This window comes from Odocoileus virginianus, chromosome 21 (assembly GCF_023699985.2).
Source record: "Odocoileus virginianus isolate 20LAN1187 ecotype Illinois chromosome 21, Ovbor_1.2, whole genome shotgun sequence".
NCBI lineage: Eukaryota > Metazoa > Chordata > Mammalia > Artiodactyla > Cervidae > Odocoileus > Odocoileus virginianus.
In genome coordinates, this window is record NC_069694.1 from 36921855 (window position 1) to 36943266 (window position 21412).

Consider the following 21412-nt stretch of genomic DNA (forward strand, 5'->3'; position numbering starts at 1 on the left):
GTGAAATGGACTTATCAATTCATTTTCATTACCAAGAAAAGCTATTTCATTATATTTTAGTACAGAAGTGTGATTACTAGTAGCTGAACTAATTGCAATTTTTAAAATAAAAATTTCTTTTGGTATTTCAAGCCCTGATAAAAAAAACATTTAGCTTTTAAATCGTTGCTTTCTTAATACTTGAGGAAAATTTAAATAATTCCCTGAGACTGGCATGATATGTACAAGATACATATCTTGTATATGACTGATTTTCCAAATCAGTAGTTATTTCTGCTCTAATAATGTAGCATATTTAGAGTTTGTTTTTTTCTCTAATAAGAGATGACTTATTAGCTGTAATAAAATTAGTAAAATTGTCTTTGGAAAAATTAAAAGACATAAAATTCCAAACAAACCTTACAGTTGAAAAAATTCTAAAATCTTTCACTAAATAAGCAGATTTAGGTTGGTTTTGGTGTGTTTTTTTTTTGGCCTGCAAACTTAAAAGAGACATGATAAATGTAAATGTATGTTTAAAATTATCTATCTTAATAAGGAAACCTTAGATTTTTTTTTTTCCTCATATCTTTAAAAGGACAATCTTTACTTACCTGGCCCATCATCCACTTTGTCCAGGCACCGAGGTGTTGTGCTAAGAAAGGAGGCATGTTTTATTCTAGCCGCTAAAGTACGAGGTGGCATGTATTTATGTTGAATTTGAGACATCTCATAGGACTTTTGAACATCATAGGCACCTGGTGCTGGAACACCCTGAAACAGATTTCAATGAACTAGCATAAACATATAGGAAATTTCCAGAAAGATATAGCATAGATGTTCATACTGAGAAATGGTATACAAAGAAAAATACAAAACTTTTACTTCATTATTAAAAATAGAAATTTAAAAGAGTATCCCTAAATATGCTCTCCTAAACGAAGAATAAACTGACTCACAAAAAATTAACATGAACAGAATCATAAAGTACAGATTCACATTCTTAAAAAATTAGTCTTCATAATATAGTTGTTGTTGTTTAGTCGCTAAATCATGTCTGACTCTTTTGCAATCCCATGGACTGTAGACCACCAGGCTCCTCTGTCCATGGGATTTCCCAGGAAAGAATACTGGAATTGTCATGGGTTGTCATGGCCTTCTCAACCCAGGGATAAAATTCACATCTCCTGCATTACAGGTGAATTCTTTACCACTGGGAAGTGGGAATTGAGCCACTGGGAAGCCCTTCATAATATATATCAAACTCTAATTTTAAAATTTCACAATAAAAATCAAATTTTATATAGAAATGAGAGCAGTGATTATTTATTTTCTTAAGTAGCAAAACTATTCCTGCTTTACCGTCCTGTGTGAGCATACTTTACTTGTCCTACAAATGAGACTGCTTATTTCATTTTAATAGATTTCAATTAGCTTAAAAGGCTTCCCCTTTCATCACTTATGACTCTTAACATGCTCTACAGTTATATTAACATTTTTAATCAACATAAACCACATGGATATTAATAACTATAATAATAATTCTAATCTAAACAAAATAAAAATATTATATATTTGTTATACAATTATATACAATTGCCTACAAATCATTAGCTAATTACCTCAATGAAAACTTTTAAAACTCATTTTCTTCAAATTATTTTAAAAAATAATGTTTTATATATAACAAATGTGTTCATCTGTTTTATGTACAAAGACAAAATTTTTTAAGTTTAATAACTTTCGGGCAGGCAGGAAACTTGTCTTGTGGCTAAGGGTGAAGGCTCTAGCACTAGACCTCCTTGGTTCCAAATATCTGCTTCTTACTTGTTATAGGACCCTAACCAAGCTATTTAACCTCTGTAATTCCCAGTGTCTTCATCTTTAAGTAGGAAAACTATAGAACTTATATTCTATGTCACTGAGTTGCTGTGAGGTTTAAATGAGTTAAAACAAATACTTAGATTGGTCCCTGAATCTACAAAACAGTTAGCTAATCTTACTGTTCCCTGGTGGTTCAGATGGTAAAGAACCTGCCAGCAATGCAGGAGACCTGGGTTCAATCCCTGGATAGGGAAGATCTGGAGAAGGGAAAGGCTACCTACTCCAGTACTGTTGCCTGGAGAATTCCATGGACAGAGGAACGTGGCAGGCCATATAGTCCATGGGGTCATGAAGAGTTGGACATGACTGAATATCTAATACACAACTTACTATAATTTCAACGTAGAAAACAAGACTGAACAATCAAAGTATAGGCAAACAGAAAAGAGATTTTTTAATGTTTCAAATAAGTCAAACACATTTGGATACTGAGAAAGAATACTTTTGAAGTCCATCTAGGAACCGAACTTTATAAAACATACTTTCTTTGTTCCTTAAATCCCTATGATCATCACCTTCATGTACAAGACAACAACATGATCTCCCACTTTCAAAGAATCACTAAATAAGGTAAAAGCATGGATCATGACTGGTGAAAGAGATTCTTACATGCAATTCCATATTTCTGGTGTAAATACTATGTCAAACACAAATTCCACAATCTATAAGTCAACTGAGAATGCCAATTACTGTTCCTTTCTTGTCTACACTAGGAGTATATTTAGTAAAAGCAGGCTGAGGATAAATGGTAGTAAAATAGCTTCAAAGATGACTTTTGGATCTTTCAGGACTGCCTCTGTGGTATGTGAAAGGAAAGCATAAGAGAGCACAAAAACAAAGAAATCATTCATATAAAAAGTACTCAGAGTATTTAGGAAAACTTTACAAAGATCTTGATTATACTACCCATTTTCATTTTCTTATCAAAAGCTGTTCAGTTCAGGTCAGTCACTCAGTCGTGTCTGACTCTTTGCGACCCCATGGACCGCAGCATGGCAGGCCTCCCTGTCCATCACCAACTCCCGGAGATTACCCAAACTCATGTCCATTGAGTTGGTAATTCCATCCAACCATCTCATCTTCTGCCGTCCCTCTGACATCAATGCTTCCCAGCATCAGGGTCTTTTCAAATAAGTCAATTCTTTGCATCAGGTGGCCAAAGTATTGGGGTTTCAGCTTCAGTATCAGTCCTTCCAATGAATATTCAGGACTGATTTCCTTTAGGATGGACTGGTTGGATGTCCTTGCAGTCCAAGGGACTCTCTAGAGTCTTCTCTAACACCTACAGTTCAAAAGCATCAATTCTTCGGCACTCAGCTTTCTTTATAGTCCAACTCTCACACGTATACATGACTACTGGAAAAACCATAGCCTTGGCTAGATGGACCTTTGTTGGCAAAGTAATGTCTCTGCTTTTTAGTATGCTGTTTAGGTTGGTCATAACTTTCCTTTCAAGGAGTAAGTGTCTTTTAATATCATGGCTGCAGTCTCCATCTGCAGTGATTTTGGGCCTCGAAAAAATAAAGTCAGCCACTGTTTCCACTGTTTACCCATCTATCTGCCATGAAGTGATGGGACTGGATGCCATGATCTTAGTTTTCTGAATGTTGAGCTTTAAGCCAACTTTTTCACTCTCCTCTCTCACTCTCATCCAGGGGCTCTTTAGTTCTTCGTTCTCTGCCATAAAGGTGGTGTCAATCTGCATATCTGAGGTTATTGATATTTCTCCCGGCAATCTTAATTCCAGCTTGTGCTTCATCCAGCCCAGCATTTCTCATGATACACTCTGCATATAAGTTAAATAAGCAGGGTGACAATATACAGCCTTGACGTACTCCTTTTCCTATTTGGAACCAGTCTGTTGTTCCATGTCCAGTTCTAACTGTTGCTTCCTGACCTGCATACAGATTTCTCAAGAGACAGCTCAGGTGGTCTGGTATTCCCATCTCTTAACACCCTGTCTGGAGTCACCACCTAGTCTCTCTTCTAATACCTAGACTAAATATGAGTGGTGGGTTTGGCTGATGCCATGTAAAACCTCTTTTCTTCTTTTTTTAAATGCGTTGAAGAAAAGGTAAGTAACTACACAAGTAATCAGTATTCTTTAACGATAGTGTTCAACCTCCAAAACTTTGTCAAACTAGCTACCCTAAATTTGATTAGATTCACTGCCTCCTCTACCAAGTGAAAATATACTACTTCATTCATCATCATCTCTTTTTATACCCATTTGCATGTTCCTCTGAAAACGTATTCCCTTAGTCAGTTCAGTCACTCAGTCACGTCAGACTCTATGCAACCCCATGGACTGCAGCAAGCCAGGCATCCCTGTCCATCACCAACTCGCAGAGTTTACTCAAACTCATGTACATTGAGTAAGTGAAGCCATGCAACCATCTCATCCTCTGTCGTCCCCTTCTCCTCCTGTCCTCAATCTTTCCTAGCATCACGGTCTTTTCCAATGAGTCAGTTCGTGACATCAGGTGGCCGAAGTACTGGAGCTTCAGCTTCAGCATCAGTCCTTCCAATGAATATTCAGGACTGATTTCCTTTAGGATGGACAGGTTGGATCTCCTTCCTGTCCAAGGGACTCTCAAGAATCTTCTCCAACACCAAAATTCAAAAGCATCAATTCTTTGGTGCTCAGCTTTCTTTATAGTCCAACTCTCACATCCACATATAACTACTGGAAAAACCATAGCTTTGACTAGACGAACCTTTGCTGGCCACGGAATGTCTCTGCTTTTTAATATGCTATCTAGGTTGGTTATAGCTTTTCTTCCAAGGAGCAAGCATCTTTTAATTTCATGGCTGCAGTCACCATCTGCAGTGATTTTGGAGCCCCAAAATATAAAGTCTTATTCCCTAATTGTGTCCTTTACTGATGTTTCTAGGCTGTTCTTACTCATCTTCAACTCTCATTTAATCTAAGAGATTAATATGTCAAGCAAACTTTCTAGGCATTCATTAATTAATTTCTAGGATTAGTAAGACAAATCTGAAAGCCTGTTTAAGAGCAATACTGGAGAGGATGAGATGTATGGAAACAGTAACACGGAAATTGACATTACTATATGCAAAATAGATAGCCAATGAGAATTTGCTGTATGGCTCAGGAAACTCAAACATGGACTCTGCATCAACTTAGAGAGGTGGGATGGGGAGGGAGTTTTAAAAGGGAGGGGATATATGTATACCTATGGCTGATTCATATTGAGGTTTGACAGAAAATAGCAAAATTCTGTAAAGCAATTATCCTTCAGTAAAAAATATATTCATTTTTTTAAAAAAGAGCAATAACACTACCTATATATTGTATTTTATATACCATTTCAGGGGAAAATAGTATGTATAGATAAAATCATCAAGTTTCTATTGATGATCCCTTATACATCACAGAAAATAGGGAAGGCATTTGATGAGTGGATATAATAGACATTTCTCAGGTCTTTTTTTACCCAGTATTTGAATCCTGTTCCTGTGTTTGGAATATCCCACATGTTTTGCAGTACAATCTGAGTCTCAGCACAAAAGCTAAAACTGCTTGATTCCCATCTTCCTAGTCTAATTTTTAAAACCTAGGACATGAGTTTAAGCCATAGGCTCAAATGCCAGCTTTTCAACTGGCAGTTAGTTATTTAAAAAAAAAAATACAGAAAATTAAAAATTCCATTTTAGAGGTTATTTTATTTTTTAGCTTAAATAAAGTGACTTTAAAAAAACTCTATTCCAGTGATGGCATTGGCAGTGCTAGCAGTTATGTTCATTTCCCAGAGGCAACAGTGGGAGGACAAGCTGAAAGACACAAATAGAGACTGAGGGAAAATGCCATAAATATCTGATGAAATAAAAGTTATGTTTTAATGCAAATTAAAGTCTAAGGTGTCTTGACTTCTTCATCTGGAAAGCCAGGTTCCTATCTAAAAATGAAATAAATTATAATAGAATTAAAGTAATTGATGTATGCAAAATTCTGAGAATGTTATCTATTAAGGCATTAAGGAACAAAAACTTCAATTAATTATAGTCAGAAGATCAGAAGAGGGAGCTCTCATACCCTGGGATGATAGTAAAGCCCTACAAGAAGAAATACCCTCTTCTTTCCTGGCAAGAACTCAGCCAATAAAATACCCTGGACTCTGTTTCCTATAGCCCTCCCAACTTCCTTTCCATCTCTGCAAAAGTGTTCTCCTTCCCTGGCCCTGCAGGGACTTGCACATGACTCACCTTGGTTACAGGGAGTTCTCAGGTGGTTCAGTGGTAAAGAATCCACTTGAAATGCAGGAGGCACAGGTTCGATCCCTGGATTGGGAAGATCCCCTAGAGGAGGGCATGGCAACCCACTCCAGTATTCTTGCCCGGATAATCCCAGGAAAGTTTTGGTAGGCTGCAGTCCATAGGACCACAAAGAGTCAGACACAACTGAAGTGACTAAGCATGCACACATACACCATGTTTGCAGACACCAAATTGCCTTTCTCTGTTGATCTCAAACAAACACATCTTTGCTAGAGAAACATTCAGCAATCTATTTGTTTGGATCAACATGCTTGATACATAACAAGAACTACTGTTTGTTTTCATTGCCATCATTATTATCAGCATTATTATTTCTATTAGTTGTGGGACTACATGAAACCCTCAGTGATACTTCCATTTCCTGCAGAGAAATACCAATAGGACATTTAAAAGGAAAATTCCTAGTATTTTAAGCCCTGAACAACCAACAAAAACAACAAAATTAAAAATCAAAGGTCCTGCATAATTCCCCATGCCCAGAATTCTTAACCACTTAAAATCCTAACTGACCTGAAGCCTTTGAAATGAAAGACCAGTTCATTTCAAAAAATTCAGTTTTTCCAATCCTTGTTCCCTGCCATTTTGACATTTGAAATTTCATACACTCTCCAATATTGGACATATTAAACTGCAGGTATGCTCTGATCTTTAAAAATTCTGATTACCAAATACCAACATTTAAACCTTTGGCCCTGGCAAGAAGTGGAGCATTTAATCCCCAAGCTGACTCCTAAGATGTAGCACACTGTGAACAAAGACTAAACTTGCGTCAGCCTCAGAATGAATTTTCCTTTTACCATGCTATGGTTAAAGATTTGAGGATGTCTTTATTTCACGTTTCCTTTTTTCACTGATACTTTTACTGGTTACAGAATTCTTGATTCACTTGTTTTTCTCCTGGCATTTAACATGTCATTTCACTGATTTGGGGGGCTTCCCCAGTGGCTCAGATGGGAAAGAATCTGCCTTCAGTGCAGGAGACACAGGACGCACTGGTCCAATCCCTGAATCAGGAAAATCCCCTAGAGAAGGGAACGGCCACCCACTCCAGTATTCTCACCTGGAGAATCCCATGAACAGAGGAGCCTGGCAGGCTACAGTCCATGGGGTCACAAAGAGCTGGACATGACTGAATAGCTAACACTCACTGATTCTGGGCCTCTACTATTTCTGATAAGAGATTCATAATCATATTATTTCCACTGGATGTAGTAAACTATTCTTCACTTTTAAGATGTTCTCTTTGTTTTTGGCTTCCACCCATTTGGCTACGTATGCCTAAGAGCAGATTCTCTTTATAAATATTTTACTTAGCAGTTCACTGAACTTCCTGGATTTGTATATTCATGTTTTTCATTAATTCTGGAAAAGCTTTCAGCTATTTCTTCTTCAAAATTTTTTTCTGCCCCTTTCTTTCTCAACTCTCCTCCTGAGACTACCATTTCATATATGCTAGAAAATGTGACACTGACCCAAAGGTTTCTGAAACTTCTCATTTTGTTCAATTTTTTTCAATGATTTCTATTGAGCTACATTTTATTTAGTTCACTGATTTTGTCTTCTGTCATCTCAAATCTACTATTAAGTCCCATTGGTCAATTTTCACTTATACTTGTGTCCTTATAATTCTAGAATTCTTTTTTGGTTCTTTTGCTTGCTTGCATGCTTGTTTCTATTTTTTAACTGATATTCTCTAGTGTCTAACTCAGTATATTTACTTTAATTATCTAATTATCTAAAGTGAAGTTCCCTTGACCCCACATGAGACACCCATACTTGCCGGGGAGTGTCCAGGAGTCTCTAGTGTCCAGGCGTGGGTCAGTGGTGGCCAGCTGCAGGGTTAGGGGCACCGAGTGTAGCAGTATATGCAAGGGACCTTTTAAGGAGGACCCATTATCATCATTACCTACACCATAGTTCAGTACCACGTAAATAACAGGGAGGGAACACCCCCACCCATCATCAGAAAATTGGATTAAAGATTTTCTGAGCATGGCCCTGCCCATCAGAACAAGACCCAGTTTCCCCCTCAGTCAGTCTCTCCCATCAGGAAGCTTCCATAAACCACTTATCCTTCTCCAACAGAGGGCGGACAGAATGAAAACCACAATCACAGAAAACTAATCAATCTGATCACATGGACCATAGTCCTGTCTAACTCAATGAACCTATGAGTCATGCCCTATAGAGCCACCCAAGATGCCCGGGTCATGGCAGAGAGTTCTGAAAAAATGTGGTCCACTGGAGAAGGGAATGGCAAACCACTTCAGTATTCTTGCCTTGAGAACCCCATGAATACTATGAAGAGGCAAAAAGATAGGACACTGAAAGATGAACTCCCCAGCTCGGTAGGTGTCCAATATGCTACTGGAGATCAGTGGAGAAAAAACTCCAGAAAGAATGAAGAGGCAGAGCCAAAGCAAAAAAAAATACCCAGTTGTGGATGTGACTGGTGATAGAAGCAAAGTCCGATGCTGTAAAGAGCAATAATGAATAGAAACGTGGAATGTTAGGTCCATGAATCATGGCAAATTGGAAGTGGTCAAACAGGAGATGGCAAGACATAAAGTCAACATTTGAGGATTCAGTGAACTAAAGTGGACTGGAATGGGTGAATTTAACTCAGATGACCATGATATCTGCTACAGTAAGCAAGAATCCCATAGAAGAAATGGAGTAGCCAACATAGTCAATGAAAGAGTCTGAAATACAGTACTTGGAGGCAATCTCAAAAATGACAGAATGATCTCTGTTTATTTCCAAGGCAAATCATACAATATCACGGTAATCCAAGTGTGTGCCCCAACCAGTAATGCTGAAGAAGATGAAGTTGAACGGATCTATGAAGACCTACAAGACCTTCTAGAACTAACACCCCAAAAAGTTTCATTACAGGGGACTGGAATGAAAAAGTAGGAAGTCAAGAAACACCTGGTGTAACAGGCAAATTTGGCCTTGGAGTACAGAATGAATCAGGGCAAAGGCTAATAGAGTTTTGCCAAGAGAATGCACTGGTCATAGTAAACACCCTCTACCAACAAGAGAAGAGAAGACTCTACACATGGACATCACCAGATGTTCAATATCAAAATCAGATTGACTATATTCTTTGCAGCCAAAGATGGAGAAACTCTATATAGTCAGCAAAAACAAGACCAGGAGCTGACTGTGGCTCAGATCATGAACTCCATGCTTATTGCCAAATTCAGACTAATATTGAAGAAAGTAGGGAATACCACTAGACCATTCAGGTATGACCTAAATCAAAACCCTTATGATTATACAGTGGAAGTGACAAATAGATTCAAGGGATTTTTGATCTGATAGACAGAGTGCCTAAAGAACTATGGATGGAGGTGTGTGACATTGTACAGGATGGGGATCAAGACCATCCCCATGGAAAAGAAATGCAAAAAGCAAAATGGCTGTCTGAGGAGGTCTAACAAATGGAAAGAAGAGAAGTGAAAAGCAAAGGAGAAAAGAAAAAATATACCCATCTGAATGCAGAGTTCCAAAGAATAGGAAGGAGAGATAAGAAAGCCTTCCTCAGTGATCAATGAAAAGAAATAGAGGAAAACAAGAGAATAGGAAAGACTAGAGATCTCTTCAGGAAAATCAGAGATACCAAGGAAACATCCATGTAAAGATGGGCACAATGAAGGACAAAAATGGTATGGACCTAACAGAAGCAGAAGATATTAAGAAGACGTGGAAAGAATACACAGAAGAACTATACAAAAAAGATCTTATTGACCCAGAAAACCATGATGGTGTGATCACTCACCTAGAGCCAGACATCCTGGAATGTGAAATCAAGTGGGCTTAGAAGCATCACTATGAACAAAACTAGTGGAGGTGATGGAATTCCAGTTGAGCTATTTCAAATCCTATAAGATGATTCTATGAAAGTGCTGCCCTCAGTATGCCAGCAAATTTGGAAAACTCAGCAGTGGCCACAGGACTGGAAAAGGTCAGTTTTTATTCCAATCCCAAAGAAAGGCAATGCCAAAGAATGCTCAAACTACAGCACAACTGCACTCATCTCACATGCTAGTAAAGTAATGCTCAAAATTCTCCAAGCCAGGTTTCAGCAATACATGAACTGTGAACTTCCACATGTTCAAGCTGGTTTTAGAAAAGGCAGAGGAACCAGAGATCAAATTGCCAACATCCGTTGGATCACCAAAAAAGCAACAGTTCCAAAAAAGCATCTACTTCTGCTTTATTGACTATGCGAAAGCCTTTGACTGTGTGGATCACAATAAACTGTGGAAAATTCTGAAAGAGATAGGAATACCTGACCACCTGACCTGCCTCTTGAGAAATGTTTGCTGGTCAGGAAGCAACAGCTAGAACTGGACATGAAACAACAGACTGGTTCCAAATAGGAAAAGGAGTACGTCAAGGCTGTATATTGTCACCCTACTTATTTAACTCATATGCAGAGTACATCATGCGAAATGCTGGGCTGGATGAAGCACAAGCTGGAATCAAGATTGCCGGGAGAAATATCAATAACATCAGATACATAGATGACACCACCCTTATGGCAGAATGTAAGGAAGAACTGAAGAGCCTCTTGATGAAAATGAAAGAGAAGAGTGAAAAAGTTGGCTTAAAGCTTAACATTCAGAAAACTAAGATCATGGCATCTGGTCCCATCACCTCATGGCAAATAGATGGGGAAACAGTGGCAAACTTTATTTTCTTCGGCTCCAAAATCACTGCAGATGGAGACTGTAGCCATGAAATTAAAAGACACTTACTCCTTAAAAGAAAAGCCATGACCAATCTAGACAGCATATTAAAAAGCAGAGACATTACTTTGCCCACAAAGGTCCCTCTAGTCAAGGTTATGGTTTTTCCAGTAGTCATGTATGGATATGAGAGTTGGACTATAAAGAAAGCTGAGCACCAAAGAATTGATGCTTATGAACTGTGGTGTTGGAGAAGATTCTTGAGAGTCCCTTGGACTTCAAGGAGATCCAACCAGTCCATCCTAAAGGAAATCAGTCCTGAATATTCACTGGAAGGACTGATACTGAAGCTGAAACTCCAGTACTTTGGCCAGGTGATGCAAAGAACTGACTCATTTGAAAAGACCCTGATGCTGTGAAGGATTGAGGGTAGGAGGAGATGGGAATGACAGAGGATGAGATAGTTGCATGGCATCACCGACTCAATGGACATGAGTTTGAGTAAACTCCAAAAATTGGTGATGGACAGGGAGGCATGGTATGCTGCAGTCCATGGGGTCGCAAAGAGTCAGACACGACTGAGCAACTGTACTGAACTGAAGTTCCCCTGATTCTTATATTTATGATAGCTACTTGGAAGTCTTCATCTGTTAAATACAATGTTTAATCTTACCAGAGTGTCTCGACTGTTTCTCTCCCTCTGAGTTTGAAACATACTTACGTAATATTTACATATCTAATTAGTTTTGGTTGAAAAACAGATATTTTAAATAATATATTAACTCTGGATTCAATTTTTCTACAGTAAGAACCATTGTCTACTGTTGTTTTCAAATTTATTTAAAAATTTGTTTATTACTTCAAGAACATGCAGAAATACCCTTACCTACATTGTTTATATTTGTTATTTTTGCCTTTTCTCATTTTGTCCTAATCAGTAAAATCACAAGGTGTTCAACTCTATTCTGTCTTTTAAAGATAGATCTATACAGACAAATAAGTTACCTTTGTTTTTAAATTTGCCTGCTTTTCCCTATAGTTATGCCAATATTATTGTATATATTGGTGGAAGTGTGATAAAAAAATTTTAATTATATTATTCCAGCAAATTAAATTTTTTAAAATGTTAAGCTTATTTCTAAATTGCAATTTGTCTTAACATGTTTATTTGTAATTAAAGTTGCTATTCAAGCATTTCTACCAATGAGTAGGTTTTGATAAGCCATCATTACTTTTTTAGAATGGTAAAATGTTAAAATAATAATTTTAAAAATGTAAGAAATCTGTGGAAGCACACTGAATTTTATGTACTAAATTCAGAAATGGGGAAAGGCCTTCTAATGTTCTAATGTAATGGTTTACATTACAAGCTGCTTTCTCCTATATGGGCATTTACCAAGTCAAGGCAAGAGCTTGAGATTAGGTTTTTCACAGGCAGCCAGGTTATTCTACCAGAAAGAGGAACTAGTGGAGCTTTCAAAGGACACAAAGTCTATCTTAAGGGACTGAAGATCAGGGGAGAACAAATTCATTATCATTCTTTACAATGGACTATTTGGTGAGTGCTAGAGCAAGCAAAAGAACAGAAATCTGGGCTAAAGAGACAGAATAAAATGTGCAGCCTCCTGATGCTGAGGAGCCAAAGCCACACTATTGTATGGGCTGGCAACAAACACAAGCCTCTTTCTCAAGATACTTGCCAAGTTTTGAACCCAAACAGCAATGGAAGCTAAAGAGTAAGCTTAAAATTCATAAAGGGTAGGACTTGCAGGGAGAAAACGAGACCCTCAGGAAGGGCAACATGAATAGAGGAGAGCCACAAAGGCAGAGTGGAATTTCAGTCTTGCCTTGCTTAGGAGGCAAACTCTACCAGCAGGTTGACTCCACAGTGATACACAGCAGCTCTAAGAATAATAGCTAGGTGACAAATTCACACACACTACAAGAGTTAACATTCTAGACAATTAGACAGGAACTATTTCTTGCAAGATATAAAACAAATGTTCTTCCATTTTTGCTTTCTGTAAGGTATATATGTATATGCACATACCGCACACACAAAGCTAGGTAACATAATAAATCACTAATCAACTATGATTTGGGCTAACATTAACTTTATGTTTTGGGGAAACTTGCTCTAGCTGTTATTTCTAGCTAGGTATATTCTGGTCTAAAAGTCTATTTTAACATTTGAAATATACAATTATTAAGAACTCACTTTGGGGTTCTTTTATGATGAAGCTTGTCATATTAGTGAAGTGTGTTAAGAAAACTTCAAGGATACTTTCAATCAAAGCATCAAATCAAAATCTTTAATCAAATATATACAGTGAAAAATTTATAGACCATATAAATGTAGTGAAGTTTGCCTGAATATGCAGAAAACTTTGATTAAAGCAATTTACCAATATGTTTATCCAAGTTATTTCATTTTGGCTTTATAGAGAAGAAAGGCATTTCAGATGATAATCAAATTATCTTTGTTCTGTATATTGCAAATTATAATTACGAACATGTTACCCCTGCCTTTTTTCAGCATTCCTAATATTCATCATTCTAAACATACACTTCTTTAAATATATGACTTAGAATGGAATGCTATTTTAGAAAAATATTTTAATATAGATGTAATATAATGTTAATTGTGATCATCAAAAACAGGAAACATGGATTTCATTTTCTGTAATCTCCCAACACAGTGAAAAAGACCTTTTATCCTAATGCTGTTTTATGAAAGAAAGTAGAATTGTCAGCTACACTATGATACTTCAAAACCCAGTAAAGGGAAAAAAAAATGCTGATGGGCAAAATATGCTGGCAATAAAACCATTAATGTCACCTAATTTCTCCAACTCATCAAGCTTCAGTCACAAATTTCCAATTGTTTGCTATACATTTCCACTTCATTATTCTCAGAGAGCCTTAAGATAAAACTCATTTTCTTTCCTTCCACAACTACCCAATCATCTATCCTTTCTCACCTGCCTACAACAATTCTTAATGTAGCCATGCCTGAAAACAGGAAACTGTCTCTTACTTCACCCTTCTCTCCTATATCTAAAAGTCAATGCTCTCTTTCCTTTACTACCAAAAAAATCCTGGAAAGGGCTCCAAAATACTGCTTGACAACTGTAATAACTGCCTCTTTAACCTTTAGGTCTTCCAGTCTCAAATCACTGGCATTTCAACAGCAAGTAAATTATTGTGCTGAAACATGACAGACATCCACTGGAAGCATTCATCAGTTCCTGAGTGTCTGTGGGGGAAAAATTCAGAAGATTGTACTTGGTATGCAAAAGCCTTTTTAAACTGTGAAGGCAATTTTACAATTTTAAAGCTCAGTTCAAATGGAACACTTTCCATGAAGCATTCTTGATCACACAAGCTGGAATTTATATTCTTTACCTTTTAATTCTTCTAATACTTATTGCTAGTATAGACACACAAACAAACAAAAGGCAGAATAAATAAATATACCATATCTACTTGAATATTGCTTTCCTTGTCAATATAAGGGTAGAAAGAGAATAAAGTCATCTAAGGAGAAGGCAGTCAAAGTTTCCACAGATAGGATTCTATGTACCCTACATATTTTCAGATTAACTTTTCTTTTATCCTCTCAAATTAAAGAAAAAATGATGGTAGGAATCCAAGAGTTTAGGGGTTCCAGAGTAACACAGGGAATCAAGGCCCTTTCAGGCTTTCTATTTTACTATACTTAGATTGTGACCCTCATCCTAATGTTCTCAGACATTAACCATAGCTCCCTGCCATAGCATTCTAATTTTAGAAATCAAAAGAAAAATCAAAAGGCAAAATTCTGTTTAACAGCTGAAAAACTTTCCAAGAGGAACTTTCCTATGAGTCCAAATCAGTAACTTCTGTTTTCTTCCCATTGGTTAAAACTGTGTCAAATAACTACCCTATAAGCCAACTTTAAAAAGTAACTGTTTTATCTGGGCATGTTATTCTTCTAAATAAAATTGGCTTATGTTAGAGAGGAATGTTAGAAAGGAAGAAAAAGAATAAAGATGGGGTAGGGAACTAGTAATCTCAGTCATAATAGTTGCCTGTGAGGAAATCAGAACCATAAAAAATTAACTCACTTCTCGAATACTATCAGGATTTTAGACTATATAAAAAGCTATTTTGACCCATGACTTATTGACTTTGTTAAATTCATGTTCATCCTTTGGGTCTCAAATCTTCCCTGGATCCACATGCTCTTGCAATAGGCTTTCAGAACACATAGCTCTTAAGTTTGCAGTCATTACTGCATTTTCAATTGAAGTCAATTATTTTTTAACATCACTCATTCCCATAGAAAGGTAAACTTCTTAAAGATTGAGAAAGCATCTGTTTTGTTAATCATTACACCCTCAATACATCATCATACCCTCAAGTGTGTGGCACACAGTAAGTGATTAATGAACATTTTTAAATCAATGAGTAGATACATGAGTTAATGAATGAGTGAATGAATCTATCAGTATCTATCTCAAAGCTTTCCCTCTCATGTGTGATCTTAACACTGAGTTTCTCCATAAAAGTAGGACTGACACTACACCTTGAAAGGTTTCAACCCCTACAGTGATTAAATTAGCCTCATGTATAAAGCAGTTCTTTAAAATATCTGTTGTATAAAACTGTTCAAGTACTGTTTTCCCTAAAGATGCTCCAGTTTCTGGTAAAGATAAATGACATTTATAATCTCAGCAATGATGCAGGAGTATTTCTATTCAAACTGATCAAGGACTAACTTTCACAAAATCATTACAGTATGTCTCCAGGTAGTTAAATTTGATTATTATTTTATGTGAGACATATTTCTTTCTCTTTGCTATCAAAAAAGTAGACTTTTACTTTTGATGCTTGAGCTTTTCATGATCACCTCTGACACTGGTTTTACAGAAAAATATGTATATCTCAGCAGGTTAAAATAAAACATGTGAGCAGAAATAAACTATATAACCTTTGTCTTCCTATAAATGCTAATGCTACTTAGGCAGGGAAAAAGCATAGATTATTACCAGATAATACTTTATATGGTATAAATCATTCATCTGGTATAAATTTATATGGTATAATCCTCACATAATTTCTACAGAGTTTTATCAATTCAATAAAAATCCAAAAGCAAACTACATTGTAAGTAGAATGAGGAAAGAAAGTAAGTTAGTGTAAATGATTCTTTAAAAAGAACATAACTGCTCCCAGAGCCAGTGGAACAGATTTGGATAAGGCACTAAAAATCATCTTGATAAAATCAGAAAACTTAGAAGAGGTAAAATTTCAATGTGATTTGTGAGGAAACTGTGAATTTGAATATATAGTTGAAATTGTACATTAGCCCTAGAGAAACATCTATAAGAAAGAGTCCAGTCAATACGTCATGTTTAAACTTTGTGAAATCAAATGACCCTTATTATAAACTATCAATGCTCTGTATGTCAATAATTACCCACTGTACAAAAAGAGGAATCATTTCAAGGTAGTGCTTCTAAAATATATTAGAACTTGAAGTTAGAATTGCTGGGTTATATTCATAACCTTATCATTAGCTTCAAGAAGGCCCTCAAGGTCTCACTCACTCATCCAAGCACCTCTCATCATAATGCATGCTGAAGGTCATGTTCAGAAAGATTCAGTGGGTCATTGTACCGGTAACATGTCTTTCTTCTTCTGTATTCTTATGAGATTGGCAGTAGATGAGTCACAGAACTATTGATATTTGGAAACTGACACCACCATTCATGGTAAGCCAAGAGTGGGCAGAATGATCCACGTTGGCTTCTGTAAGCTATAAATATCTTAGCATTCAATTATCTACTTCAAATAATTATGGTTACATATAGACAGACACAGAGAATAATGAACTGAAATAGATGAAAAGAGAGAAGAGAAAGCAAGGTGACTAAGACAAAGAAGGTATATAGAACAACAGGAACACTGATTGTCTCAACAGAGAGACAGGGCAAGATAGGAAGCTCTGGTAATGTTAACCATACACAAAAATAACATTTTATTACACAGGTTGTAGATCTCAACATCAAAAGACAAACCATAGATTTAAAATGCAGGAAGTCTAATTATTCTCCCCATATGTTCCTATAAATATCCTTTTTGATGAATGAAATATTTTAAATATCCCATCTTCTTCCAAATCTATGGTACTCATGTGACACTTAAGTGACACTAATGAACTCTGCAGGTTTATTTGGTGTCAAATCTAATAGCATTTCTTAGAAGCATTAAATGTTTGTTGATTGACTAGATAAAAAAACAAACAGGCAAAATTAAACATAACATGAAAGTGCTTAAGGGTGCTATTACTATTTTCCAAGATTATGCATATAAAGATTAGAGCCATATAAAAACATCCAAAATATTATTTAACTTCATAAGGAATCAAGAAAATGATAATCTAAAATAAAAAAGTTAATAGCCTTACTTCTTCCTCTCCCTTCCTTAAAAGAATTTGATATATTCTTTCTTTTATACTAAAAAGAAAAAGCTACTTAAAGATACTGTTTTTAAGTGCTACCCTAACTTACAGCGAAATACAAAAATTTACTGAGTCTTTACACAGCACTGGCCTTAGTGCACACCAGTAGTAAAGATTATGGACTCTGAAGGGCACTGCCTGAGGTCAAGCCCTGGCTTGGCATGTTTGCAAAACCATATGACAATGGATGAATCTTGTGCTTCAATTTCTTCATTCATAAAAGAGGTATAATAACAATACTTCCCACTTCTTGGTGTTCTTATAAGGATAACTGGGTTAATATATGTGCAACACAGCATGCCACTCACACAGCTGAGCACTACTTGAACAACTTTTAGTTATCATTATACTTCATTATAACTATTAAGTTTCTAATATCTCACGTATTTAGGTAACACTTGATTTTTCCAAAATAATTACTACAAATACTACTTGAAAGTAATATAGCCTTCAATGCCATAAATTAATTTTAGAACATGCAGTTGAATAATCAGTGTGTCTGTTTCAAATGACAAAATGCACAAATACTGACATGGAATTATGAATTGTCCAACTCTTTGTGAGCCCATGGACTGTAGGCCGCCAGGCTCCACTGTCCTTGGGGTTTTTCCAGGCAAGAATACTGGAGTAGGTTGCCATTTTCTTGTCCAGGGGATCTTCCTGGATCAGGAATTGAACCCACATCTCCTGCATTGGCAGGTGGATTCTTTACCACTGAGCCACCAGAAGCCCACATTAATACCTGCACTTACCAAGAGAGTAAGTCAAATAAGCATGTACCAATGCATGTGAAAAAGAAGACAAGTGTAAGAGGGAGAAAATGTGGTTTCAGTTAGAAAAACCATCTAATTACCATTTCACATCAAGTCACTCCAAATTTTTCATATCTTTATTCCTCCCTTCCTCCCTCCCAAAAGTTAATAAAAAATACTGGCTTTGACTTTGTCATCCTCTCTTTCCAAGGAAATTATTCAATCTAATACTATAAAACATACTGTCAAAACACTGATGAAAGAAATCAAAGAGGACACAAACAGATGGAGAAATATACCATGTTCATGGATTGGAGGAATCAATATTGTCAAAATGACTATACTACCCAAAGCAATCTATAGATTCAATGCAATCCCTATCAAGCTACCAATGGTATTTTTCACAGAACTAGAACAAATAATTTCACAATTTGTATGGAAATACAAAAAACCTCAAAGAGCCAAAGTAATCTTGAGAAAGAAGAATGGAACTGGAGGAATCAGAATGACTTCAGACTATAGTACAAAGCCACAGTCATCAAGACAGTATGGTACTGGCACAAAGACAGAAATATAGATCAATGGAACAGAATAGAAAGCCCAGAGATAAATGCATGAACCTATGGACACCTTATCTTCGACAAAGGAGGCAAGGATATACAATGGAAAAAAGACAACCTCTTTAACAAAGGGTGCTGGGAAAACTGGTTAACCACTTGTAAAAGAATGAAACTAGAACACTTTCTAACACCATACACAAAAATAAACTCAAAATGGATTAAAGATCTAAATGTAAGACAAGAAACTATAAAACTCCTAGAGGAGAACATAGGCAAAACATTCTCCGACATAAATCACAGCAGGATCCTCTATGACCCACCTCCCAGAATATTGGAAATAAAAGCAAAAATAAACAAATGGGATCTAATTAAACTTAAAAGCTTTTGCACAACAAAGGAAACTATAAGCAAGGTGAAAAGACAGCCCTCAGATTGGGGGAAAATAATAGCAAATGAAGCAACAGACAAAGGACTAATCTCAAAAATATACAAGCAACTCCTGAAGCTCAATTCCAGAAAAATGAATGACCCAATCAAAAAATGGGCCAAAAAATTAAACAGACATTTCTCCAAAGAAGACATACAGATGGCTAACATACACATGAAAAGATGCTCAACATCACTCATTATCAGAGAAATGCAAATCAAAACCACAATGAGGTACCATTACACGCCAGTCAGGATGGCTGCTATCCAAAAGTCTACAAGCAATAAATGCTGGAGAGGGTGTGGAGAAAAGGGAACCCTCTTACACTGTTGGTGGGAATGCAAACTAGTACAGGTGCTATGGAAAACAGTGTGGAGACTCCTTAAAAAACTGGAAATAGAACTGCCATATGACCCAGCAATCCCACTCCTGGGCCTACACACCGAGGAAATCAGATCTGAAAGAGACACGTGCACCCCAATGTTCATTGCAGCACTGTTTATAATAGCCAGGATATGGAAGCAACCTAGATGCCCATCAGCAGATGAATGGATAAGGAAGCTGTGGTACATATACACCATGGAATATTACTCAGCCATTAAAAAGAATTCATTTGAATCAGTTCTAATGAGATGGATGAAACTGGAGCCCATTATACAGAGTGAAGTAAACCAGAAAGATAAACACCAGTACAGTTTACTAACACAGTTTACAGTTTAGAAAGATGGTAACGATAACCCTATATGCAAGACAGAAAAAGAGACACAGATGTATAGAACAGACTTTTGGACTCTGTGGGAGAAGGCGAGGGTGGGATGTTTCAAGAGAACAGCATCGAAACATGTATATTATCTAGGGTGAAACAGATTACCAGCCCAGGTTGGATGCATGAGACAAGTGCTTGGGCCTGGTGCACTGGGAAGACCCAGAGGGATCAGGTGGAAAGGGAGGTTGGAAGGGGGATCAGGATGGGGACTAAATGTAAATCCATGGCTGATTCATGTCAATGTATGACAAAAACCACTAAAATATTGTAACGTAATTAACCCCCAACTAATAAAAATAAATGGAAAAAAAAATACTGTCTTCTGAAAGGCTTTTACACCAAACAATATAATATTATGTAAGATCTATAGAAATTTTTCCATAAAAATCTTTTCCATTTTTGAATTTGAAGGCAAATTAAATAATGTTTTCATACTAATCATTTTTAATGTATACCATTAAATCCTAGACAACACAAATTAAAGTTGATGTATAGTGTCACTTGAAAATGCAGGAAAGCAAATCAAACAACAGTACAAATGGCATTCTTAAATATTACCTGAAATGTTGCTGAAAAATCTAATAATTAATATGCTACAATATGCTATATTTTCTACTCTTCATTTTATAAAGATACTTTATCGTCCACTAACTATAAAAATTGTCCCTGCTTTGACTTTTTTCAAATCAATATGTTAATAAAGACATTTACTTCTCAGAATCTGCATTTCATTATCATATATGCATTTTCAGAACTCATCTATTCCAAATGATGTTTTCACAATAATCAGTAATTACATTTAATGAGGTTCCAAAGGATTAAAAAGTACTCATAACTACACAGTGTTTTATATACATGAAACACTGAAAACATTAAACTACATTTTACATGAGTGGGGAAACATAATTATGAAACAAAATATATGTTCTTTATTCTATCTTCAAAGTTTAGAACATTTGTTAATTTAAACAGATTAGTAGTAGTAGTAATTTAGTCCTCAGTAGTGTCCCACTCTTTGTAACCCCATGGACTGCAGCATACCAGGCCTCCCTGTCCATCAACAACTTCAGGAGTTTACTCAAACTCATATCCAATGAATCGGTGATGCCATCCAACCATCTCATCCTCTGTTGTCCACTTCTCCTCCCACCTTCAATCTTTCCGAGCATGAGTGTCTTTTCAAATGAGGCAGTCTACACAGCAGGTAGCCCAAGCATAGGCATTTCAGCTTCAGCATCAGTCCTTCCAAAGAATATACAGGACTGATTTCCTTTAGGATGGATGGGTTGATTCTCCTTGCTGTCCAAGGGACTCTCAAGAGTCTTCTCCAACACCACAGTTCAAAAACATCAATTCTTCCACACTCAGCTTTCTTTATAGTCAAATTCTCACATCCATAAATGACTACTGGAAAAACCATAGCCTTAACTAGACAGACCCTTGCTGGCAACATGACGTCTCTGTTTTGTAATATGCTGTCTTGGTTGGTCATAACTTTTCTTCTAAGGAGTAAGAATCTTTTAATTTTGTGACTGCAGTCACC

At 36.5% G+C, this 21412-nt stretch overlaps 1 protein-coding gene across 1 annotated transcript in view; it reads right to left on the reverse strand.

The window, feature by feature from the left end:
- The window catches only part of STPG2 (sperm tail PG-rich repeat containing 2), a 597856-nt gene that overhangs the window by 365965 nt on the left and 210479 nt on the right, over window positions 1-21412 (reverse strand). Inside the window, exon 12 of the mRNA XM_070452400.1 lies at window positions 594-753. Within this exon, the coding sequence (XP_070308501.1) occupies window positions 594-753 (160 nt within the window). The remainder of the gene's footprint in view (window positions 1-593; window positions 754-21412) is intronic.